General features: G+C 40.8%; 1 protein-coding gene and 1 non-coding gene across 2 annotated transcripts; both read right to left on the bottom strand.

Moving 5' to 3' along the window:
- Positions 1 to 461: 461 nt before the first annotated feature.
- On the bottom strand, positions 462 to 25,372 carry CREBL2 (cAMP responsive element binding protein like 2). The gene is made up of 4 exons (XM_032253675.1): positions 25,007 to 25,372; positions 8,699 to 8,896; positions 7,348 to 7,492; positions 462 to 3,597 (listed from the first exon to the last, which is right to left on the bottom strand). Exons 1-4 carry the CDS (start codon positions 25,019 to 25,021, stop codon positions 3,593 to 3,595), a joined length of 363 nt encoding a protein of 120 aa, XP_032109566.1. The 5' UTR covers positions 25,022 to 25,372; the 3' UTR covers positions 462 to 3,592.
- On the bottom strand, positions 14,072 to 14,205 carry LOC116533904. The gene has a single exon (XR_004261510.1). It is a non-coding gene; the product is annotated as a small nucleolar RNA SNORA5 (small nucleolar RNA).
- Positions 25,373 to 26,695: the final 1,323 nt, after the last annotated feature.

Raw genomic sequence — 26,695 nt, 5'->3', positions numbered from 1 at the left:
GTGAAAAGGCAGGAGCCCCTTCTTCCACACATAGCTTGTTGAGGGGAATGTAAACTAGATTTTTAAGACCATTCACCTCCTTAACTATGTACTTTTGTGCAGTACAAAATCAGCACAACCTTACAAGACAGTCATGCCTCTGATTCATGACCAGCCTGTAGTTAAGTAAAATGGATGGAATAGGAGAAGAGAACTAAGTTACCTAGTCAAAAGCTGCTTTATGCAGATAATTATAGGATGATATTGCCAGTTGGAATATTAGTTGTTCTTAAAATTAGTCTAATTAATAGAAGGCTATTAATGCTAAAAAGGGCCTCCAACTATAACATTCTAAGGATAGACATGATATAGCTAGAAAGACTTGGGAAATGTGATAGCTACAATACTACATATTTAAAGTCCAACTCACTAAATATACTGATCTTTAGTGATTTAAATCCTAACAACAGTCAAACACATGGATGTGATATTTAAATTTAATGCAGTTCTTTCCTATTTAACAAGCAGTTTTCTATAACTCCTATTTAGCCTACCAATTGTTCTGTGAAAGTTATCCTCCCCCGTTTTACAGAATTGAAAAATCAGGTTGAGAGATCAAATAATTCAAGATGACTCAGAAAATAATTTAAGGTTATTCTTCCTTTTAAAAACTAAATATGTAATGGATAATATGCAACTGATTTCTTGTGAAATATAACAATTATGTTTTTGGATTTTCTTTGCCTTTATTTTAATTCACGGTAAGCCCAGTTTAAACCTATACTTTTTGCAATTAGCCAAATCAAATGATCATAATTCTAAGATGCCAAAATAGAATGCTACATAGTGATGTTGATAAACACTGTCAATTAGCTGGCAAACAGTGATGTGAATTTGCTGCAGGAAGATCATTCTGATTTAGATATAATAGAAAGACTTTAGATAAAATAGAAAACTTTTTAAAGAACTTCAACCATATCTTAAAACTTGATCTAGTCAAACTTATTCTGCATTATATTCAGTTGCTCTAATACACAGCAGGTTGACGATAAAATAATGACAGAATTTGACTGGTCTAAATATACAAATACATTTCCCCCCTTTTCTTTCTTTCTTTGGGAAAATAAGAAAAAGAAAACATTACTTGGTTTACTCAGAAAGCAAGGAGAGCAGCACCTTCTCCTGGACTCTATGACTCTCAGCCTTCTTGCCATCACAGGTGAGGAGTGCCAGGATTTCACTATGCTGCTCCTTCACTGGAATGGGAAGGAAATGCTCCAGCTGTTTTAATCAGTGACATTTATTAACATGCTTCAAAAGTGACCAAAGTGTGCAGCCAGCACAATAGCCGAGGCAATCAACGTTCTCTTAGTGTGAACTCCTCCAAAATACCAAATAAATAGGTTTAGGAATAACCTCAAATAAACTGTAATTTAACTTCACCCAAAATTACACATCCTCTACCTGAAGACAAAGTCACTGCTCTTCCCTGCTCCTATAAAGATACTAGCGGGAAGGGAGGAAGCTCAAATGACTCTGTAATTTAGAATTACAATCAGAGAAGAAATACTTCAAGCACAATACAGACATTCCATTGAAGAGCCACATTCATTTTGGAATGTTTGTTTTGAAAACAACTCTTCTGGGGTAATTCAAAAGGTACTGAACGAAGCAACATAAAGTCAGTCTTGGGTTGTTTTGCAAAACCAAAATATACAATTGAGTAGACCAGATGGCAAAAACCTACCCAATTACAGTCTGAATGCTATATTTAAAACCTTTAAATTCTTAAGGCCTAAATATCAACAAACCTCTTTATATTTATGATCTTAAAAAGACATTAAATATTATTAAACCCCCAACTTCCAAAACATAGAGAGACCCAGCAAACTGGGCTAGTGGTATGTCAGTACACAGTCACACACGACTAGACTAGACTAGAGATCTGAGTTTGCAACCCAAGTACAAGAGGTCTTTAGGAGCTCAGGCTAAGGGGAGGCACTTTATTCAAATGCATGGCCTGAGAGAAGAGGGAAAGTACCTTGTAATCTTAAACTATGTGGTCCATCTTATGCCCTTCCTCAAAGACAATCGAGACTACGATATCTCCTCTTAAACTGCCAGTTCAGAACAAAACATATTTTGTTTGGAAGCTAAATATTTGCTTCACTTGAGTGAAGAATAATTGAGCAGCGACAGAGAGCATAACTCCTGTTTTAACCATGGGGAAGAGAAGAGAGAATGATAAAGTATCTCACTGGGGAAATCAAAAGATCCCTGGGTCTGTCTGGGTGTATGACATTATGAGCTTGATTCTTCAACCATCACTCTATTTGGTAGTCAGGAAGAAAATAAGTGTAGCTGCAAGGGGAACTGGAAAGAACTACCCTGCCCTTCTGCACCCCCAGCCAGGCCCACTAGCTGCGGTGCTGTGCACAACTCCAGCTCCAATGCCTCCCTCCACAGTGGAGGCAGAGCCCGGCTGAACCAGATGCATGCCCACAGTGTGTTTCTGGCTCAGAACCTGTCAGGAAATTCATGTCCCGGCAGAAACTAAGTGTTCTGGTCATGGCTTCGGTTAGCAGATCTACCAGCAATTTGTCCCTTTTTTTGTTCCAGATCTTAAGGCAGAAACTCAATCTCAGCAGCTGGTTTCATCCCATTTTCTTCAGAAAAATTCTCCAATTTAGTGGAGCATACAAGAAAATGTGTGTGAACATTCGCTCCTGTCCTCCCCAGATACATATATAGACATACAATAAGAAATATACGTACATATATACCCTAGGTTGTCAAGATAATGTATGCTGCTGAAATGCCTGAAAGGTTGCTTTTCACTTAAAAATAAAATTTGATGAATTACTCTCGAAGTATGGATTTGGCCCTAGCAAATTTTTATAAATATAGTTTGAGAAGACAGCAACAAAGATTTTAAACAGAAGCTGTCTTGAGAGTTTTCCTGATAGATTTTATCAACATGTATGTTATTTAAAACAGGCATATCCTTATGGATTATAAAAATAGAAATGTATATATTTGTTAATACATATTCACAGCTTATGCTGGAATGGCTCACAGGAGAAATCATGGTTCATGCAGAGAATAAGAATTACTCAAGTAAATAGAAATAAGATTAGGTCCATAAAGGCTGAGAACTTATAGACAGTAATCAGCTCATCTGGTTTCTCTCTGTAGGGCAATCAAAAACATGAAAGGCAGTGACACGTAAACACACACAGACATACAATTACATGAATTACATGGAAAGAATATAAATTAACCAATAAAGCAATGTGGAGTTAAGGTGCAAAAATACAATCTTCATCCATTTTCTCTACTCCCGTGTTTTCAAGCATCACAACATGTTAAATGTCATGGGTGGCAATACCAACCCAGACAGGTCTGAATGTCTGTAGACTTTCTAAGTGTTGAAAGTTAAAGCAAGATCCTTTGAGATCTATGATCACACATTTTGGTAGAAATTGCAGATTTACAGAGATGACTACTGAGCAGTAGGTAGTAAATGGAGCCAAGAAGTACACTCTTGTCCATTCATCTTCCATGGGAATCAGAATATTGGCTTCAATCACTGACTTATCATTTTATATAATCTTCACCCTGAAAAATAAAAGTTACCAATGTAAGAATGTTTTTAAAGTAAATGAAGTTTGATTAATCTGTTTTAAGATGCATGAATTTTTTTTTTTTCAGTTTAGTATCTTCAGGAAGGCTAATTTTTAAAAATACAGACTAAAAAGAAGCTGATTTGGCTTTTTTCCATTAATTCAATTTAGATGAAGGCAAATGTTTTGTTTTTCTAATTTTTAAACATTTCAGTAGCTTTTGGGGTAGAAGTGGTTTTTGGTTACATGGGTGAATTCTACAGTGATAGAGTCTGAGATTTTAGTGTACCTGTCAACCTAGATGAAGACAAATGTCATCTAATAAAAGTTATCAAAAAGCCAATTTCTTCAATTTTGTAAAAAATATTTAAAAGATAAAAAGTTTGTTCTGTGCTCCCAGAAGTTGACCTTAAAAAAGTTAATTAAAAAAGAGTTTGCAATGTTTCCTTATAATTATTTAAAGTATTCCCAGAGTAATCATAACAATGAAGAAATCAACATAGGATATATTCATTTCAAAGCCTTTCCAGTTTCTTCAACAAATGTTGCTGGGACAGCTAGTTACTCACATGCAACATCCTACCTTACGCCATATAGAAAAATTAATTCAAAATGGATCAACCACCCAAATAAAAAAAGAGTAAAAACCACAAAATGCTTAGAAAACACGAGGTGTGTAAATCTTCATAACTGTGGATTTGGCAATGGAGTCTTAGGTGTAACACCAGAGGCATCAGTAACAAAAAAACAAAAATAGATAAATTGGACTTCATCAAAATTAAAATATTTTGTGCATCAAAGAACACTATCAACAAAGTGAAAAGATAGCCACAAGAAGGGGAGAAAATATCTGAAAATCATTTAACTGATAAAGGTTTTATAACCACAGTAAAAAACTGTTAACCACTCAACAACAAAAACAACTCAATTAAAACATGAGCAAGGGACTTAGACAATTCTCCAACAAGCCTATGAAAATATGCTCACATCATTAGACATTAGGGAAATGCAAATCAAACACAATGAGATACCACTCCATACCCATTAGGATGGCTATAGTTTCAAAAAATGGAAAATAAGTGTTGGTGAGATGTGGAAAAATTGGACAGACAAACATTGCTGGTGGAAATGTAAACTGTTTTGGCCACTGTGGAAAACAGTTTGACTGTTCCTCAAAAATTAAACACAGAATTGCCATTTGACCCGGCAATTTGAATCCCAGGTATATATACAAATAAATTCAAAACAGGTATGCAAACAAATACTTGTACACACATGTTCACAGCAGTTAATATTCACAATATCCAAGAGGAAAAAGCTTATGTCCATAAATGGATAAACAACAGCATATATATGAATATGATTTGACCATAAACAGGAACTAAGCACTAATGATACACACTACAATGTGGATGAACGTTGAAAACATTATACTAGATGACAGAAGCCAGACACAAAAGGTCACATACTATGTAAGTTCCATGTATATGAAATATGAATATACAGAATAGGTGAATCTATAGAGACAGAAAACAGACTCATAGTTGCCAGGGGTTGGGGGAAGCAGGAAATGGGGAATAACTACTTAATGGGTTCAGGATTTTCTTTTGAGGTGATTAAACGTTTTGTAACTAGATAAAAGTGATGGTTGCATAACAATGTGAATATACTAAATAGCTCTGGAAATTTTTATGTTATGAGAATTTTACCTCAATTAAAAACAATCCTTACAGTGATGGGCTACTGTACTAGAGAGCCTGGACTAGGTGAGGACAAGTTCTACCATTAAAGCTGTGTGATCTTGGGCACCTTACTCGGCCTTTCTGCTACTTCTTCATCTATAATTCCGCCAGGCATGGTGGCTGATGCCTGTAATCCCAGCACTTTGAGAGGCTGAGGCGGGCAGATCACAAAGTCAGGAGATCGAGACCATCCTGGCTAACACGGTGAAATCCGTCTCTATTAAAAATACAAAAAAAAAATTAGCTGGGCGTGCTGGCACACGCCTGTAGTCCCAGCTACTCCGATGGCTGAGGCAAGAAAATTGCTTGAACCCAGGAGGTGGGAGTTGCAGTGAGCTGAGATCACACCACTGCACTCCAGCCTGGGTGTCAGAGAAAGGCTCCATCTCAAAAATAAAATAAAATAAAATATGTATAATTCCCTAACACCATCATTGGAGGAAATATTTAAGATAAAGGAAAGTACTTTGTAAACTGTAAATCAAAATACAAATAAAAGGTAGCATTATTAACAAAAAGCTAGATTAGTGCCACCCCCATTTATGGACTAAGTCTATTAATAATAAAATTTCGATAAATTTATCAGCTGCTCTTTATAGACTCCATGCAAAATGCATTTTAAAGTGCATTTAGGCCAGGAGTGGTGGCTCACACCTGTAATCCCAGCACTTTGGGAGACCCAGGTGAGCTGATCACCTGACGTTGGGAGTTTGAAACCAGCCTGACCAACACGGAGAAACTCCATCTCTACTGAAAAAACAAAATCAGCTGGGTGTGGTGGCGCATGCCTATAATCCCAGCTACTCAGGAGGCTGAGGCAGGAGAATCGCTTGAACCCGGGAGGCGGAGGTTGTATTGAGCCAAGATAGTGCCATTGCACTCCAGCCTGGGCAACAAGAAGGGAACTCCAACTCAAAAAAAATAAATAAATAACAAAAATGCATTTAGAATCTAATTGGAATCTAATGCCATTTAGAATCTAATGCCATTTCATTTTTTCTTCTTCTTCTTTTTTTTTTTTGTTTTTGAGACAGGGTCTCACTCTGTCGCCCAGGCTGGAGTGCAATGGCACAATCTCGGCTCACTGCAACCTCCACTTCCCAGGTTCAAGCAATTCTTGTGCCTCGGACTCCTGAGTAGCTGGGATTATAGGCACACACCACCATGCTTAATTTTTGTATTTTTAATAGAGACAGGTTTCATCATTTTGGCCAGACTGGTCTCAAACTCCTGGCTTCAAGCAATCCGCCCGCCACAGCGGGGGACTACAAGTATGAGCCACCACACCCGGCCAGAATCTAACGCCATTTCACTTGCTTATTAGTGTGTTACAAATGGCACCCACATTTTATTTAAAGACATACTCCAGCACCTTGGGAGGCCGAGGCGGGTGGATCACGAGGTCAGGAGATCGAGACCATCCTGACCAACATGATGAAACCTGTCTCTACTAAAAATACAAAAATTAGCTGGGCGTGGTGGCGTGCGCCTGTAGTTCCAGCTACTCAGGAGGCTGAGGCAGGAGAATTGCCTAAACCTGGGAGGCGGAGTTTGCAGTGAGCCGAGATTGTGCCACTGTACTCCAGCCTGGTACCTGGTAATAGAGTAAGACTCTGTCTCAAAAAAAAAAAAAAAAGACATACTAAGAAAAGTGATCAACAGAAACCCTACTTTGAGATACCCTTTTTTTTTTTTCTACTCTTTTGAGGCAGGGTCTCACGATGATGGCTCACTGCAGCCTCAACCTCCTTGGGTTCAGGTGATCCTCCCACCTCAGCCTCCCAAATAACTGGGACTGCAAGCATGCACCACCAACCTCAGCGAATTTTTGCATTTTTTTTTTAATAGAGATGGAGTTTTGCCACACTGCTCCAGCTGGTCTTGAACTCCTGAGCTCAAGCGATCTGCCCCCCTTGGCCTCCCAAAGTCCTAGGATTATAGCCATAAGCCACTGAGCCCAGCCAAGATATCTTCTTAAATATAAATTCTCCCACTATACTCACAGGAATTGCTATTAGCATCTGTCTTCCCAGCCTTGGTATGCCTGCTTGAGTTCTGCTGAGATTTGTTGTGCTCTTCTCCAGTGAGAAGGGCCTTTATTTCGGAAGGGATTTTTCCTTGGTCCATTGCCATGCACCACTGCTTGTACTGAAATATGTAAAACATATTTAAATAAACTTTTACTCATCAGAGTTTAGGAACCACTGGTAGAAATGCTAGACATAAGAACTCCCATGGCTAGAGGTCACGTTGGCTGCTGGGAATCCCACCCTCCATGGTATTACCTATTTGTAACTAAGGACATCTATGAGATCTGCCATCTTTCAGAAGAGGTGGAGAAACTGCTGCTGAATTGTCTTGGATGTACTGGAGTGCTGCTCAGATTTAAAAGCCCCCTGTGGTTAAATGGACATCTCCCCACAGTGTATCACTAGTTAGAATTCATTTTTTTTTTATAATTGTCACAGTATTATTTCTACTCCCAAAATAAAGAAATAAATGTTAGTAATTTCCTTTCTCTAACAAGTAATCATTAAATATGTACTATCTACCAGAATACACACTAGGGACTTCAAGGGTCTTTAAAGACGAAGCTGACCAAAGATTCTGCCCTCAGTGGCTTACAATGCAGGAGGTAAGAAATAATTTATAGCATAGGTCAAATTCAAAATATCTACTGAATAGTATATATCTGGACAATATATACAACACTATTCATGTCCCTCTCTTCATGTTCCAACCTTATTGTCTTACTTCCTAAAAATCTGTGGAAGCCTGTCCCAGTTGCGTAATGATCACGGTAATATCTTTCTCTTCTGTCACCTCCACCCTCAGCTCACAATAATGGAGTTTCAATTCTGTCTTATCTACTCTCTTTCACATTTTTACAGCCACTGCCCAAAGTCTGAACGGATGAACGAATAAAACATGTAAAATGAAAAAATTCACTTAAACACAAATGGCATGCTACACACATATTGTTGTATTGCTTTGTCCACTTAGCAACATATTGTATCTTTCTACATCAGTAAATATATGTGCATTGTGATTTTTACTGGCTACAAAGTAGTCCAATATACAAATGTAGTAAAATTTACCTAACCAGTCTTTTATTGTTGTCCATCTGAGTTATTTTCCATTTTCTTTTCTCATAAACAGTCCCTCAGTTTAACAGTCATGTACACTCTGCGCCCACCAGCAAGATGTCTACTTGCCTCCATCCTGGCTAACAGATTACTGTTCTCTCCAATATTTGCCAACTGGACAGGTGAAAACTGGTATCTTCGTATTTTAATGTATTATTTATTTGACTGTTAAGGTGATTTTTTCATGTGTTTATTGACGCTTTCTTACCATTTCCAGTTCCTCTCTGAGGGCACATATAGCTCTTTCTCGACTGGATACCAACTCTTCCAAATACTGATATCTCAGCTTTTTTCGGGCTCGGCATTCTCTTGCACTCTGCCGGCTTCTCTCAAGTTTTGCTTTCAAGTCAATTTTGGCTGGCTTCCGACCACGTTTACCAGGCTTCTTTACTTTGCCTCCAACCACCTTCAGCAAGCAAGAGAAGAAATAATTTTTCCCTCAATTCTGCATACAGCAAAGTGACTATGGCTGCATGTTAGCAAAGAGAACATTTACAAACAAAACATACGTGCAGCCTATGGAACTGAGAAAGTATAATCCCATCAGATGTCTTCTGGGTCTTTAAAAAGAAAAAGTAAAGCTATTGCTATTTGAAGGTGACACGATTTTATACATAGAAAATCCAATCCAAAAGAATTCTTGCCGCTCCCTGCCCCACCAAAAAACCTATTAGAGCTAATAAATGTGTAGAGCAAGGATGCAGGACACAAGATCAATACACAAAAATCAGTTGTGTTTCTATACACTATCAATGAACAATCTGAAAATGAAATTAAGAAAATGACTCCACTTACAGTAGCCTAAAAAAGAATACAATACTTAGGAATAAATTTAGCATAAGGAGTGTAAAATATGTGCACTAAAAACCATAAAACATCATTGAAAGAAATTAAAGAAGATCTGATAAATGGGAAGGCAGCACATGTTAGTGAGCTGGAAGACTTATTACTATAAAGAAAGCAATAGTCCTCAAATTGATCTATAGTTTCAACAAAATTCCTATCAAATCTCAGCTTCATTTTTGCAGAAATTGGCAGGCTAATCCTAAAATTCATATAGAAATATGAAGGACCCAGAATAACCAAAAGAATCTTGAAAAACAAGCAAACTGGAGGCCTCACTTTCTGATTTCAAAATTTATTAGAAAGCTACAGTAATCAAGACAGCATAATACTGGCAAAAGGACAGACATGTAGATCAATGGAAAAGCATAGATAATTCAGAAATAAATCCTTACATTTATGGTCAATTGATTTTCAACAAGGTGCCAAAGTGATTCAACGGGGAAAGAACAGTGTTTTCAATAAAGGGTGCTGGGAAAGGTGGACAGCCACTTACAAAATAATTGAAGTTGGGTCCCTACCTTGCACCATATACAAAAATTAAAAATTGAACAAGCTGGGTACAGTGGTTCACATCTGTAATCCCAGCACTTTGGGAGGCCGAGGTGGGAGGATCTTTTGAGCCCAGGAGATCAAGACTGCAGTGAAGCCATGTTCACGCCACTGCACTCCAGCCTAGATGACAGGGTGAGAGTCCATCTCAAATTTTAAAAAATAGAACAAAGGCCTAAATGTAAGAGATAAAACTATAAAATCTTAGAAGAAAACAGGATTTACTCCTTGTGACCTTGGATTAGGCAATGGTTTCTCAGATATAAGTACAAGCTACCAAATTGTATTTCAAGGATAATCCAGATAAAAAGACAACTCACAGAATGGGAGAAAATATTTGTAAATCATAAATATAAGGGACTTGTATCTAGAATACATAAAGAACTCTTACAACTCAATAATAGAAAGACAACCCAACTTAAAAAGGGGGCAAGGATTTGAATAGACATTTCTTCAAAGAAGATATACAATCACCAATAAGCAAATGAAAAAATAGTCAGCATCATCAGTCATTAAGGAAATGTGAATCAAAACCACAAAATATATCACTTTACACCCACAAGGATCCTTATATAATAAAAAAGACAGCCAATAACAAGTACTGGTGCAGATGTGGAGAAAGCGAAATCCTCATACATTGCTGGTGGGAATGTAACATAATCCAGCCACTTTGGAAAACATTTTGGCAGTTCCTCAAAAAGTTAAACATGAAGTTTATAACCCAGCAATTCCAATCGTAGGTATATTCCAAAAAGAAATGAAAACGTATGTCCACACTAGAACTTGTATATCAATGTTCACAGCACTGTTATTCATGATACCTAAAAAGGAGAAACAATGCAAGTGTCCATCAACTGATGAATAGATAACAAAATGTAGTATATCCACACAATGGAACATTATTCAGCTATAAAATGGAATGAAGTACTGACACATAGAACAACACTGATAGCCTTGAAAACATTACGCTAAGTGAAAGAAGATAAATACAAAAGGCCAAATACTGTATTATTCCAAATCTATACAGACTTAAAGTAAATTAATGGTTGTTTAGGGTTGAGAAGGGGAAGAAAAAAATGGGAAGTGCCTGTTAATGGTCTCAGTTTCTTTTTTTCTTTTTTTAAATTAATAGACTTTACTTTTTAACAGCTGTTTAGGTTTACAGGAAAATTAAGCAGAAAAGTACAGAGTTCCCATACTATCCCCCCTCCACTCTCACAGTTCCCCCATTATTAACATCTTTCATTAGTGTGGTACATTTGTTAGAACTGGTGAACTAATGCTGATTTATTAGTAGTAACTGAAGTCCATAGTTTACATTAGGGTTCTCTCTCGGTATTGTATATTCTATGAATTTTGATAAGCAGTATCATACAGAATAGTTTTATTGTTCTAAAATCCCCTGTGCTCCATCTATTCCTCCCTCCTCCGAAGCCCTGGCAATCACTGATCTTTTTACTATCTCTATAATTTTGCCTTTTCCAAAATGGCTCTTTTCACTTAGCAATGTACATTAAAGGCTCTTCCATGACTTTTCAGGGCTTGATAGCTTGTTTCTTTTTCTTTTTTTTTCTTTTTCCCTAAGAAACAGGACCTCACTATGTTGCCCAGGCTGGTCTCAGACTCTTGGGCTCAAACTATCCTCCTGCCTTAGCCTCCCAAGTAGCTGGAACTAAAGGTGCACCTAGCAACTCGTTTCTTTTTACTGCTAAATAGTATTCCACTGGAGGGATGTACCACAGTTTGTTTATAAGAGTCTCTTCTGGGAGTGATGGAACTGTTCTGGAATTAGATAGCAGTGATCATTGCAGAACTCTGTGAATATACTAAAAATCACACAATGAACAAATTAAAAGGATGAATTTTATGGTTTGTGAATTACCTTTCAATAAGGCTATTATTTTTAAAAGAGACATGGTTACTTAGTGAACCTGAAAAAGCAAAAGGAATAGCTGAAAGGGAAAAATCAAGGTAGCACAGACACAGAACGTAGGAGGAGAATGAGTATTCTGGAGGGGAGGGGTCAAGCATAAGGTTCTAACTCATGAGTTTTAAGGTTGACAATTCAGATAAAACTGGACTTAATAAAGTAGGGGGGTTGCTGATAATGCTAAAATTAGCCATTACAGCAAAAGATAAAATAGAAACCAGTCTGCAAAGGCCTGAGGAAATTATGGATGGCCTAGGCTTCACAGTCAACAGGTTTAACTTCCACAGAAAGAGAACACATAATTAGAGTTGCATGCTCTTTAGGAGTTAACTGGGGCATCTTAAAATGAGGAAGCCTCCAGCACCCCACATTTAATCCTATTCCAAAGATTCCTGGACCATTTACATCCCATTTTTCAGGACAAAGAGAATAAAAACATAAATTCAGGGTGTGTGGTCGGAAAGCACTCATTATGAACAAGGCCTTGAGTTAGACACTTTACGTACTATCTCATATTATTTCACACTACCTCAGATGAGGTAAGAACTATTATCCTCATCTTTTCAGATAAAGAGGGGCACAGTAATTCCTTTATTCAGTGACCCTTTATTAAATACTCACATTATGCCAAACACTGTAAAACTCTAGAGATAAATACAAAACAATAGGATACTTAACCTTGATGCATTTAGACTAGTGAAAAGCAGCCATGAAATAAACAATAACATTGCAGATGGCGGAATATCAATACAGACAAGAATGCTGGTGGTAGAGGGGTGTGTATACATAGACGCAAACAGGGATATGTGATCTCTTCATTTCATAGATGACCAAATTTTAGTCCAGAGAGTTCCATCAGAGCAGGGACTAGAATCCAAGTCCCCAGATTTGTAATACAGCAACCTGTCAGAAGGTCATCAAGCATACGTAGTCTTATTCTCATTTTAGACAGGACTCATTAACTTGATCATGTAATTCCCTGAAAAAGCTCTAACACTGACAGGTGCATTAAATGCACTGTTGTATTCATGCTGTATAGTAATTCATTTAACGCAATTCACTTTTGTATTAGGCACTCACTTAAGGGTTGTGCTGGGGTTAACTTACAAACTTTTTCATTTTACACCTCATTGAAGTTTCCCCCTATTATTGTGGCTCTCCATGCCCACCCACTAAAGTCATGACAATGTATTCCTTTATAAACCTCTGATTTCTCTCTTCTTCTCCATTCCACCTGGCAGTGATAGGGGGCAGAAAATTCTAGACAGAAAAGGGTGGGTCCCAGGCAAAATCCATCTTCAAGCCAAAAAGCCTGGATGGCAGCCCAAAATAACTTACATCCCTATTTATCCACTTGAATGTTGCCTTTTCCTAAACCACCCATGGCTCTGCTCCACCCAATCCTGTGCCTATAAAAACCCCAGATTCAGTCAGTAGATGAGACGATAGCTAAATGTCAGAGAGAAGCAGCTTGACTTCAGAGGAATGGATTGATGGCGTAACTTCAGAGAAGAGTCTGGCCAGAGACAGCCAGAATTCAAGGGAGGATTACCTACCTGTCCCATCCCCTTTTCAGCTCCCCTTCCTGCAGAGAACCACTTTCATCGGAAATAAAATCCCCTGAATTCATCATCCTTCAATTCGTTTGTGCAACCTCATTTTACCTGGATGCTGGACAAGAGCTTAGGAGCCACAAGTGCAGCTATAAAAGGCTGTCACACTGGTCCTTTGCCCTTGCTGGTGGAGGCCAGCTGCCTCACATGAAAAGGCAAACACGGTCCACTGAGCTATTAACAGTGGAGACATCCACAGATGGCAGAACTCAACAGAGCGTTGTAACACTCCCTCTAGGGCTTCGGAAGTCTCAGGCACCCCCCCCACCTGGATGCTGCCATGGGCCTGCACGAAGTTCACTATTGCCAGCATCAAAACGGCTGGCCAATTCCAGCGCTCATTCACTCCAGTTCCCTCTCTCATTTGCTCACATGCTCCCTCCTGCAAGGAGCTGAGAGTGGTAGGCTAAGTATATGAGGCACCCCTGTCGCAAGTCCCACAAAACAGTCAGGGAAATATCCTACTTCACTGATACCCCAACACTAGTCAGAGCACTACTCACAGATTATTACGACAGATTCCCAGTGCATCTCCCCACCATCTCTTCTTTTCTACCCCACTTCCCTTGTCAATTCATTTTCCAAAGAGCTGGCAGATTAACCTTTCTTTTCATAGCTTTGTTTGTTTGTTTTGTTTTTTGCTTGGTGTCTGTAACCAAATTTATCCCTGAGCCTGAGACACAGGAACAGGGCCCATGAATCACAGTATTTCTGTGGCAGCCTTCTGGGCCAGTGCCTACCATGCGAAGGACAGGCACTGAATTTGACACGGCTGCCTTTTCATAACTTTTGTGTGTTTTTCTTCACTGTAAAAAAGTAATACCTGATCATTATAGAAATAAATTTTCTCTAATGGCCCCTGGCCACGCCACACTCAAGTTCAAGAAAACACCTCTGGCTCAGCACTACTTACTAAGTCGCCATATACAATATATTCATTTCTTGGGGCTGCTGTAACAAATTACCACAAATGTGGTGGCTTAAAGTAACAGAAATTTATTCTCTGGTTCTGGAGGTCCAGACTGGAGCAGTCTGGTAGAGCTGCATTCCCTCTGGAGGCCATGGGGAGAATCCATTCTTTGCCTCTCCAGCTTCTGGTGACTGCCAGCATTCCTTGACTGTGGCTGCATCACTCCAATCTGCCTAAGTGGTCACACTGCTTCCTCATCTGTCCATCAAAGCTCCCCCTGCCTTAGTCTTATAAGGACACTTGTCCTTGAATTTAGGGCCCACCTATATCATGGAGGATAAGCTCCTCCTCTCAAAATGCTTAATCACATCTTTTGCCATACAAGGTAATATTCACTCTTTTACCACATAAGGTGATAACCACAGGTTCCAGGGATTCAGACATGTACATAGCTTTTTAGGGGCCACCATTCAGCCCACTGCATCCAGGATTCCTGCCTCAAGTCACTCTTTTCTTTCATTATCCCCAGCAGGCACCCTCTGTATCAAGTCAAACCAGTCTCCTTAGAGACCACCGGCCTTAACTCCATTGCCCGCATTTCTAACTAGAGCTACATTTCTGTTTTCTATCCCCCACCATCCAAAAGGGCAAATCTTGCTTTCTTTTGTTAAGATCAGCTCTAGCCCATTTTCTCTGAAGCTCTCACTGACCACCATCCTCAGTTCATAAGTCATTTTTCTTCAAAGTTCTGGAACACAGAGTTAACATCACACGGAATTGATATGCTTTGTTATATATATATTTTTAGTGGACTCACACGTTTTTCTATCTCCCCAAGTAGTCTGAGCTCCTCAAGCACAAAAGCTATGTTTTCTACTTCTTTTGAAACCTCCATAGTATAAAGCACAGAGCCAGGCATTTAAGAGATATTTATTAAAAGATTGATAATTTAATGAATAAATGAGAAAGAAAAATCGGTAATATTTTGAAAGTGATTTAAATTACTACTACTACTACCACCAACAACTATAAAGAAGCCGTTAAAAAGAAATGCTCCCTCTCAGGTATGTAAAATCTGAAAACCAATTAAGAACTCTTCTTTTATCACCCTTTTTACACTTATTTACATCCTGATGCTCTAATTAAGGTGACTAATAAAACTTTCAAGTTGTTAAGGGTTAGAGAACTACTGTATTTACATGAAGAAGTGCCAGCAGCCTCAGCCAAAGAGGAAAACAGGAGGGCTTGTTTTGTCTTTCTCTTAAAAACGGGAAGAGAATAGTTATCTCCCACGGATTAAAGAAAAATAAGATAAATATGAACGTGGCTAGCCACTGCTCTTTACCACTTTAAAGAAAAAACAAAACAAGCAGCAGTATTTTCATTTGGTGTCAGGGCTCCCGTAACTTCCTTCACAGCTGCGGGTTAGGCTTTTTCTCTTTTATTTGCCAGGTCTACAGAATGCGGCAAAGTCTACTCACATCTTCCTGTTGCTAACTTTCTACCAGTTTTTCTAGTCGACAGGAGAAAGATCAAGTAGGCATCTTTAGCCTGAGTTAACTTCTGCCTCTCCTCTCTCAACCCCTATGCCTTCCCCCATCCCCGCAAATGATTAGTCCTCTTTTTAAAAATCTCTTCACCCTTAGATTGATGGCATAACAGCTCTGTCTTCTGGTTCCCTTACATCACTGACTTCTCTTTTCAATTTATTTTGCTGAGTCCTATTCTTCAGGAATATTCTGATCACTTTAGAGTTTTCCATGGCTCTCTTTAGCTCTCTATTCTCTCCACTCCTTATCCTTAAGGGATTTTATGCAGCTGCATCAACTGCAACTTACATTGTAAAGTCTCTAATGCGGTCTTCAGTCCAGGCTTTTCTTCTGTGCAATCTAATCGCACCAGTGAGAAGTTAAAAAAGACCAGGATTTGTTTAACTCAGTATGTGTTAAGTTCTTTTGGTATGAGTTCACACATTAAATTCTCACAATAACTCAATAAGGTCCTTATTAACACACCCAATCTGTATCTGAAGAAAGTAATATCTAAAGAGATCAAATAATCTGTCCAAAATCACAACAGTTAGAAAATGTGAAAATGAGGCTTGAATTCAGGTCATATACTAAAACCCATGTTCTTTCATAATTGGACCATCTGCCTCTGGTCTTGCCCCAGTTCCTACATTTTTACCCTCATCTGTTCTCCATATAGCCAATGGCATTTTTCTTCAAAAACACAAATCTGATTTTGTCACCTCTGCTTTAAAACCCTTGAAAGGCTCCCCAACATCTATGGCCTTGGTTTTAAAACCTCACTACACATAAGAGCCACTCAACTGGGAAGCTTATTAAAATTCAAATTCCCAGACCCAATCTCGAAAGAATCTGGTTCAGCAGGTCTCTTCCACACTGAAAGATACTGACCCAAATTTCTCAGCCTTGTCTGCCAAGCATATTGCAATTTGGTCCCTGCTTATCTTTCATCCTTATCTCTGACCACACCACTACTTGTGCTTCACGCTACAGTTCAGAATTAACAAATTACGGCCCCACTAGCAAACCAAATACAGGCTGCTGCCAATATTATTTTCCCCCGCCCCGAGACAGTTTCGTTCTTGTTGCCCAGGCTGGAGTGCAGTGGCACGATCTCCACTCACCACAACCTCTGCTTCCCAGGTTCAAGTGATTCTCCTGCCTCAGCCTCCCGAGTAGCTGGGATTACAGGCACTCGCCGCCATGCCCAGCTAATTTTGTATTTTCAGTAGACACAGGGTTTCTCCATGTTGGTCAGGCTGGTCTCGAACTCCTTACCTCAGGTGATCTGACCGCCCAGGCCTCTCAAAGTGCTGGGATTACAGGCGTGAGCCACCACACTCAGCCCAGTTTTTGAAAATAAAGTTTTATTGGAACACAGCCATGCCCATTCATTACATTCTGCTGTGGTTGCTTTCATGATACAATGGTAGAGTGGAATAATTCCAACAGAGACCATATGGTGTGCATGGCCCTTTACACAAAGTCTGTCGATCCTTCTCTAGCTGTACCAAAATACTTACTTTCCTGTGCAAGATGCTTTTAGTAGAGGATATTGCATCTTTCCTGTTTTGGAGGGGACTCCAGTTCTTTAAAGATTCATTCCTACTCTGTGAACCCATGTCTGACATACCTCGACAGTTAAGCATCCACTGTTAGTGCCCCAAAAGAGCTATGCTTCTATTGCCCTCATTTTCTACCTCACTGTACTGTAATTACTTTTCTATGTCTGCCTCACCCAATAAAATATAAGTTCCCTGAGAACAGTTACAAACTCATAATCATTTTTGGAACTCCACTGCCTAGCACAATGCCTCATATGTATTAGGCATCCAACAAATGTTGGACGAATCAATAAACTTTTCTGAAAATCTTAGAGGACAAAAGATTCTGAATAAGGTTATTTAAACTTAGATTTCAACTGGTTTCTGGGGTATTTAAATTACTCCTTGGTGGCCAGGTGTGGAGGCTCACACCTGTAATCCCAGCATTTGGGAAACTGAGGTGGGCAGATCACAAGGTCAGGAGTTCAAGATCAGCCTGGCTAATATAGTGAAACCCTGTCTCTACTAAAAATACAAAAATTAGCTGGGCATGGTGGTGCATGCCTGTAGTCCCAGCTACTCACGAGGCTGAGGCAGGAGAAACGCTTGAATCCAGGAGGTGAAGGTTGCAGTGAGCTAAGATCAGCCACTGCACTCCAGCTTGGGAAACAGAGTGAGACTTTGTCTCAAAAAAAAAAAAAAAAAAAAAAAATTACTCCTTGATTTCTGAACTATCTGTAGAGGTACTCAAGTTGAAATATGCATGTAACCTAGACAGGAAAGGAAGATAGCCTTTCAGGCAGGGTGGCTCATGCCTATAGTCTCATCACTTTGGGAGGCCAAGGTAGATAGATGGCTTGAGCTCGGGAGTTTGAAACCAGCCTGGGCAACACAGTGAAACCCCAACCCTACAGAAGATATTTTAAAATTAATCTTCTGTAGTTGGGTTTGGTGGCAGGTGCCTGTGGTCCCTGCTATTCCAGAGGCTGAAGTGGGAGGATCACTTGAGCCAGGGAGGTAGAGGCTGCAGTGAACCATGATTGCACCACTGTGCTCTAGCCTGGGCAACAGAGTGGGACCGTTTCAAAAAAATAAAGAAAAGAAAGAAAGCACATTAATATCAACTGTCAGAGATCTGTTTAATAAATGACATGGCTCTTCTGTCTTGGTCTTGTAGAAAGTGTTGATGTGAATAAGACGACAGGAAAAGCAGAAAATGTCTGGGCTGCAAGGAATGGCCCAAGGAAGTTAGCTCCAACTGCAGCAGAGGATGGTTAAGGAGCCAAAGGATAGATGTGGGAATGTCAAAGGATCTTTTTGCCAAATTAAAAATTTTTTTGAGAACTAGCACTACTTAGAACTGGAAAGAATCAGAAGACTTTGGCAGAGGGGGGGGGGTTAAAAAGTTATGGAAAGTATAAGAAACCTCATTTCCAGACAATCACATAGAGCACAAGGTGGAAAGGAAGCATGGAGCGAAATGGTAGCCCATGTTGGCATACTGTGGCCAGTCGCCAGCCCAATCCTGCATTGGTCCCTCAACTGGATCATGACACCTTAGGCTATTTCAATGTATTCATGTATTCATTCAATAAAGTCCAACATAAAATAAAAAATGAGAACCTTCTATCTATGATCAAAGCCTCTGAAAATAACACATTTCTATTTTTTTCTTTTTTTTTTTTTTTTTTTTTGAGATAGAGTCTTACACTGTTGTCTGGGCTGAAGTGATCTCAGCTCATAGCAACCTTCACCTCCTTGGCTTATGTGATTCTTGTGCCTCAGCCTCCCTCCTGAGTAGCTGGGATTACAGGCATGCACCACCAAACCTGGATAATTTTTTGTATTTTTTTGAAGAGACAGGGTTTCACCATGTTACCCAGGCTGGTCTTGAACTCCTGAACTCAATCCACCTAACTTGGCCTCTCAAAGTGCTGGGATTACAGGCGTAAGCCACCACGCCTGGCCAAGGAGAAGAAACTTTCATAAAAACAAGCACATTTTCCTAGTGGTAAACATGGACATGGCTTCAGGAGACTACCTTTCTCACACTATCTAACAATTAAGGACAGAACATAAGTTCATTTTATGTCCCATCCCCCTGCCCTGTCCCATCTGGGGCATAGTCTGGAGCAAAGGGTTGTGTAGGTGCTGCAAACCTTATACAACAGCATATACTTAAAAATTACTAAAATGAGCATCTCAGGGACATACTGCACTGTAGTAAGGCCCAAGGAATCACTGCTAGGTAATATAATGATAACGTGTTTTGAGAGCCTACCATGTGTTAGAGTCTGTACTAGAACTTTAAATGCATCATCCCTAATCCTCACCAAGGCCTCACCTACTGACCACATTTAACAGATAAGGAAATGAAAGCTCAAAAAGGTTAAATAAGTTAGCTGAGATTTTTCCTTCCCAATTAGCCTAGTAGGAGATCTGCTCAGTTAGTATTTGAGCTCTGCTACTTAACACACTTCTAAGTCCTCACTTTGAGATGCCCAATCTATCTCTTGCTTTATTTCTCTCATATGCCATTGTATGTGCTGGCTGGTTTGCTCAGCTGGAGCACACTTAATAAAGCCTGGGTACATCAGGGCAATCTCCTTAATGTCACCCTGATCCAATTCAATTCAATCACTATTAATGAGTACTTTATGCCATATTAGGCACACTGTTAGACACTTTGGAGGCAAAGCTGTTCCCCATTCAAATCTGTCCTGTTCTCACTCCAGCCGGCTAGATGGCAGAGTGTGGGGAACTCGGGGCAAACTCATTTATCACCACTGGTAAAAATAAATAAATAAATAAAAATAAAATAAATAAACAAAACTCAGAATATGGAATCTTTATAAACAAAGGTCCTCACATTATCATCATGTTCCTGACCTACTCACTCAAATACTACCTCTCTATAACTGCCGTTCCTGCCTACTCTGTCCTCTTCCTGTTGCCCTGGACTTGCTGTCAGCCAGTTTGTCATCCTTTATGCTCTCACTGGCACAGCCACCATACTTCCAAACCCCAATCCTCATCTTCCCTTATACTGAGGAAAACAGAACCAGAGACTGTGACTCATACAGAATGGGAGGGAAAAGTGTGTTTTGTGTGTATGTCTGTGTATACTAGGAGGACAGTACAATTTTGTGGGATTATAACTAGGACACAGAAAAGGCAGGGCTGGGAGCTGCCAAAGCCTTACGTAAGGACAGTTTCACACTGCCTGACTGTTGAAGGAGAGTCCAGTATTGTACGTGACGTGTAAGTATTACTCATCTACAACTACAACATGCATTCGAAGTGTAAGTAGAGTACTCCAGAGGCACTCTCTAACCAGAGACATTTAAAATGAGTTTTCTTTTTGATACTCACTAAGGTTTTCAAAGCTGCTGGTTTTTAAATACTTATAAGAACAATGAATGAATAAAGAGTGAGAATTGAATTCATTTTGCTTACCTGTGTATCCTTTAGAAAGCAATTCATGGATGGTTTACCTTCAAATTTTAAGTTCACTCTTTTAGGCTAAACAATGACATTTTGAACCTTCCCCACCCTACCAGATTGCTAGTTTTAGAAACAACCTTTATGTGATCTTATAGCTAAGTAAAATAGCCCAAAATCCTATGTATTTTTCTTGGATTTATTTGAAATTATTGAAGACTATCAGAAAGTTGTTAAATGTTTCAACGGTTTGGAAGGAAAAAACTGAGAATCAGAAATAATATACTCTGAATCTCAAGTTAAAAAAAAAATAAAGAATACGTTCTACTATTCTTAAACAGCCATAACATTAGTATTATTTCCTGGACAAGATAATGGATATAGCCATAAGATTTAATTTCAAAATTAACACTGAAAGATCAAGCTAGCAAAGACTTTTCTGAAATATTATTTCTGCCTTTCAGCTGGAACTGCCATCTTCCAGTAATTCACAAAAATGATGAACACAAAGGGAAAAAGAAAAGGCACCAACAGATGTTCTCCAGGCCTTTTAGAAAACATGGAATTGTTCCTTTGGCCACATACATGGAAACCAGTAAGAAAGGTGATATTGCAGACATCAATGGAATGGGGACTGTTTAAAAAGGAATGCCTTACAAAGATCACCCGAGTTCAGGAGTTTGAGACCAGCCTGGCCAACATGATGAAACCCCGTCTCTACTAAAAAATGCAAAAAATTGGCCAGGCTCAATGGCTCACGCTTGTAATCCCAGAGCTTTGGGAAGCTGAGGAGGAGGGCAGGTCACTTGAGGTCCGGAGTTTGAGACCAGCCTGGCCACCATGACAAAACCCGGTCTCTACTAAAAATACAAAAATCAATCCAGCCTGGTGGTGTGTACCTGTAATCCCAGCTACTCAGGAGGCTGAGGCAGGAGAATCGCTTGAACCCGGGAGGCGGAGGTTACAGTGAGCCGAGATAGCGCCACTGCACTCGAGCCTGGGCAACTGAGCGAGACCCTGTCTCAAAAAAAAAAAAAATGCAAAAAATTAGCTGGGCATGGTGGCACATGCCTGTAGTCACTGCTACTAGGAAGTGTGAGGCAGGAGAATTGCTTGAACCCAGGAGGCAGATATTGCAGTGAGCTGATATGGTACTACTGCAATCCAGCCTGGGCAACAGAGGGAGACTCTGTCTCAAAAAAAAAAAAAAAAAAAAAAGGAATAAAAGGAATGTCCACAAACATTACTGTGGCAAAACTGGAAGAGTCTACAATGTTACCCAGCATTCTGTTGGCACTGCTGTAAACAAACAAGGGAAAGATTCTTGCCAAGAGCATTAACGTGTGATTGAGCATATTAAGTACTCTAAGAGCTGACAGCTTCCGGAAACCTGTGAGGGAAAATGATCAGATAAAGAAGCCAGTGAGACCCTCATCTCTGCAAAAAATTAGCTGGGCATGGATGTATGTTCCTGTAGTCCCAGCCACTTGGGCAACTGAGGTGGAGGACTGCTTTGAGCCCAGGAGTTCAAGGCTGCAGTGAGCTGTGACCATGCCACTGCACTCCAACCTGGGCAACAGTGCAAGACCCTATCTCAAAAAAAAAAGGAAACTAAAAAGAAAGGTACTTGGGTTCAACTGAAGCACCAGCCTGCTCTGCCAGTAGAAAGGAGCCTGAGTTACTGGAACTTCTTCTCTATGAATAGAAATGTGAGATCCCAGAGTGCACAGTGGCCCACCCCTATACATAATCCTACCACTTTGGGAAGCCAAGGCAAGCAGATCACCTGAGGTCAGGAGTTCGAGAACAGCCTGACCAACCGCCCCATCTCTACTAAAAATAAAAAATTAGCTGGGTATGTTGGCACACACCTGTAGTCCTAGCTACTGAGGAGGCTGAGGCAGAAGAATTGTTTGAACCCTGGAGGCAGAGGTTGCAGTGAGTCAAGAGCGTGCCACTGCACTCCAACCTGGGTGACAGAGCAAGACTCTGTCTCAAAAAAAAAAAAAGTGTGACGTCCCCTCCCCAAAGAAATATTCAAAGCAAAAACAAAAAAAAACAAAAAATTACTTGCTGATTTTTCTGGAAAACCTTCAGAATGCTCCCCTTCTCTCTTGGAAATACCATTTCCCCAATATCATACCCCACGAATGTTACTATGCCCGAACTGGAAGAGTCTACAATGTTATTGGCACTGTTGTGCCAATAACAAACAAGGGCAAGATTCTTGCCAAGGGAATTAATGTGTGTATTGAGCATATTAAGTACTCTAAGAGCTGACAGCGTCCTGAAACATGCCCCCCTTCTGTCTTGGGAATACCACTTCCTATTAAGAGGGGTTTGCTAATTCACAAGCAATCCATTTCTCTAGGTGAGTCCCAATTCCAGAGTACTGCACTGGGCTTTCCCTTCCATCTGTCACTTTTCTTACAGTCTTCTACATGAAGGGGAAGAGAAAACAAGAAAGAATAAAACAATGAGCACAGAGAGTTGGAAATTTTTAAATCCCTCTGAAGACATGTGAAACAAAAACTGCAGCAGCGGCAAAAAAAGGCACCCAGACAAAGCTATCACAAAGAGTATGCCAGAGACTGTGAAACCTAAGACGCTGGGAAACACAGGGAAGGATGGTTTTTACTTTAAAAGCTGGCAAATTTGGCCGGGCGCGGTGGCTCACGCCTGTTATCCCAGCACCTCGGGAGGCCAAGGCGGGCGGATCACGAAGTCAGGAGATCAAGACCATCCTGGCCAACATGGTGAAACCCCGTTTCTACTAAAAACTGAAAAAAAAAAAAAAAAAAAAAAAAAAAAAAAAAAAAAAAAAAAAAAAATTAGCCGGGCATAGTGGCGCAAGCCTGCAGTCCCAGCTACTCTGGAGGCTGAGGCAGGAGAATCGCTTGAACCCAGGAAGAAGAGGTTGCAGTGAGCGGAGATGGTGCTATTGTACTCCAGCCTGGGCGACAAGAGCGAGACTCCGTCTCAAAAAAAAAAAAAAAAAAAAACTGGCAAATTTTAGAAGTCTGATTCCTTAAAATAAAAAAGTCCAATTCCAAAACATCGTGAAACATCAAAAAGCAAATCCCTGAACATCCCTATCTTCAGGAAATAAAACTAAAAAACACTAATGTGGGTAGATAAAAAGAAAGGCAGCCAGGTATGGTAGCTCACGCCTGTAATCCCAGCACTTCGGGAGGCCAAGGTGGCAAATCACTTGAAGCTGGGAGTTCGAGATCAGACTGACCAACATGGAGAAACTCCGTCTCTACTAAAAATACAAAATCAGCCGGGCGTGGTGGTGCATACCTGTAATCCCAGCTACTCCGGAGACTGAAGCAGGAGAACCGCTTGAACCCGGGAGGTGGAGGTTGCGGTGAGCCGAGATGGCACCATTGCACTCCAGCCTGGGCAATAAGAGCGAAACTCCCTCTCAAAAAAAAAAAAGAAAAGAAAAAGAAAAAAAGTCTATACACAGATAAACTATATGGATTAACCAATAATGAACATTACCTATTATCTTACAATCATAAAGTAAGCGATTTTTACAGGGAAATCGAATAGTGATGGGATGTTAAGGTTAACAAGAAGAAAATCACTATTTTTTAAGAGAAGGTTTCCCAGAGGAGGTTAAACTCCAGACTGGCCAAAAAGCAACAGGAGCTTAGCAGTGTTCCAACCAACCACAGGAAAATACCTCAGAGTGGGAGTGAACTGATTATATGAATGGGGCATTGAGTAAGGGAGCCTGAGAAAAGAAAGGGGAACCGTCAAGGGGAATAAGGCTGGTTCAGGGTGCACTACAGTCTCCAAACGGGAGACAGGGTAAGAGGCAGCAAAAGAGTGCAAGAAGAAAAAGCACAGTAGTTTCTTCACTTATCTCGACAGGGAAGTTAAGGACTAGGGGTTCCACTACCTAAAAAGCTAGTAAACAGGGTTGCCTGGGAGTGAAAATTTTCCAGGGCCCTTCCTGGAAAAACGGATCCCCGGTGTTCCCTGATTTCCCGGCTGGGTACCTTCGGGCAGTGACTGGAGAGGCGCAGGGATGTTTTAGGCAGGTGTCTGTTGGGTGTTGGCATGGACTACACAGCGGAGGTTCAGCCGCGGGACTAGCATTGAGCAACAAGCAGGCGGCGGCGCGTGAAAACCACAATACTTACCTTACTGTCATCCATCTCGGCAGACAGGCCGGCCCGGCCAGGCACTCCCTCCCGGAGTCCTCCCCCGGCTCAGCTGGCCCAGCCCGGCCCCCAACCCCGAGGAAGAAGGGGATATGGTTCTGGCTGCCTCCTCCTCTCGCCTAACAGTTCGCTTCCCTGATGCCACAGTCACGGGGACTAGGGACCAGTTCAGGAATGGCAAAGCGGACCCTGGAGGCGGCCCCAAACGCCTCCCTTCGCCGCCACCGCCGCCGCCGCCTCCTCCTCCCCCTCCATAACAGTCTCTGGGTGTTTACAGACGCGCTGGAGAGCCGCAGAGACCTGAAAGTGGGCGGGAAGGCTGCACGCGGAATGGCCCCTTCGGCTGCCGTAGCACCATAGTGTTCTGGGAATTGTGGTTTTTCTTATCGCAGTCTCTGCGCTGCTGACTGGGGAAAAAACTACAACGTCCACATAGCCTCAGCAAGGGGACGCTGTTTTCCTTTTGCCTACTAGCGCGGAGGAGGCGGGGCCGGGCTGCAGGCCCAAAGTGCGCCTGACCTGATGTTTTGGTTCCTAGGTGCCAGGCCCTGGCAGGGCGGGGAGGGGAGTTTGGGGCTCTGTGGAGGCAGCCCCGAAGGCGGCATGCCGGGAGCAGGCCCTTCTCTGGGACGCTGAGGAAACTCTAAAGGTTCTTTATTTAAAACACCGAAAAACAAAAACTAAGAATGTAAAATGGTGCAGCTACTTTGGGAAACAATTTGATAGTTCCTCAGAATATTGGCCACTCCCATACCCAAGAGAAATGAAAACGAATGACTACACAAACACTTGTGCATAAATGTTCTTTCCTAGGAGCGTTATTCATAATAGTCAAAAAGTGGAAACAACTCAAGTATCCATCACTGGATGAATGGATAAACCAGTGTAGACTATACAAATAAATATTATCCAGGCGTGGTGGGTCACTCCTATAATCCCAGCACTTTGGGAGGCCGGCAGGAGGATTGCTTGGGCCCAGCAGTTTGAGACCAGCCTGGGCAAAATAGCAAAACCTATCTCTACAGAAAATTAGCCAGGCATGCTGGCACATGTCTGTAATCCCAGCTACTGGGGAGGCTGACGTGAGAGGATCACTTGGGCCTAGGAGGCAGAGGCTGCAGTGAGCCTAGATTGTGCCACTGCACTCCAGCCTGGACTAGAGAGCCAGACACTGTTTCAAAAAAGAAGAAAGAAGAGAAAGAAAGAGAGGGAGGGAGGGAGGGGAAGAAGAAGAAAGAGGAGGAGGAGGAATAAGGAGAAGAAAGGAAGAAGGGGAGGAGGAGGAGGAGGAGAAGAAAAAAGAGAAGAAAAAGAAAGAAAGGCCCACATAGTGAGATTCCATCTCTACAAAAAAATTTAAAAATTATTTGGGTGTTGTGGTGGTGCTTGTACTCCCAGCTACTTGGGAGGCTCAGGTTGGAGGATCGTTTGAGCCCTGGAATTGGAGGCTGAAGTGAGCCATGATCACTGCACCACAGCTTGGGCAACAGAGCAAGACTCTGTCTTAAAAAAAGGGAAAGAAAGAAATATTATTCAGCAATGAAAAAGAATGAAGGCATATACAGACTACAATGTGTCTGAACCTTGAAAACATTATGTGAAGTCAAAGAAGCCAGACACAAAAGGCCGCATATTGTATGATTCTGTTTATAAGGAAGTGACTGGAAC

This window comes from Sapajus apella, unplaced genomic scaffold (assembly GCF_009761245.1).
Source record: "Sapajus apella isolate SASKATOON/1434 unplaced genomic scaffold, GSC_monkey_1.0 scaffold84, whole genome shotgun sequence".
Classification (NCBI taxonomy): Eukaryota; Metazoa; Chordata; class Mammalia; order Primates; family Cebidae; genus Sapajus; species Sapajus apella.
Note: the sequence above shows the minus strand (reverse complement) of the source record. Positions and strands in the feature narration are given on the sequence as shown.

Excerpts from the sequence above, each read along its gene's own strand:
- CREBL2 (XM_032253675.1), bottom strand. Across the intron at positions 7,493-8,698 it reads TCAGAGAGGAACTGGAAATG|TACAAGCAGTGGTGCATGGC; the intron begins GTAAGAAAGCGT and ends TACATATTTCAG.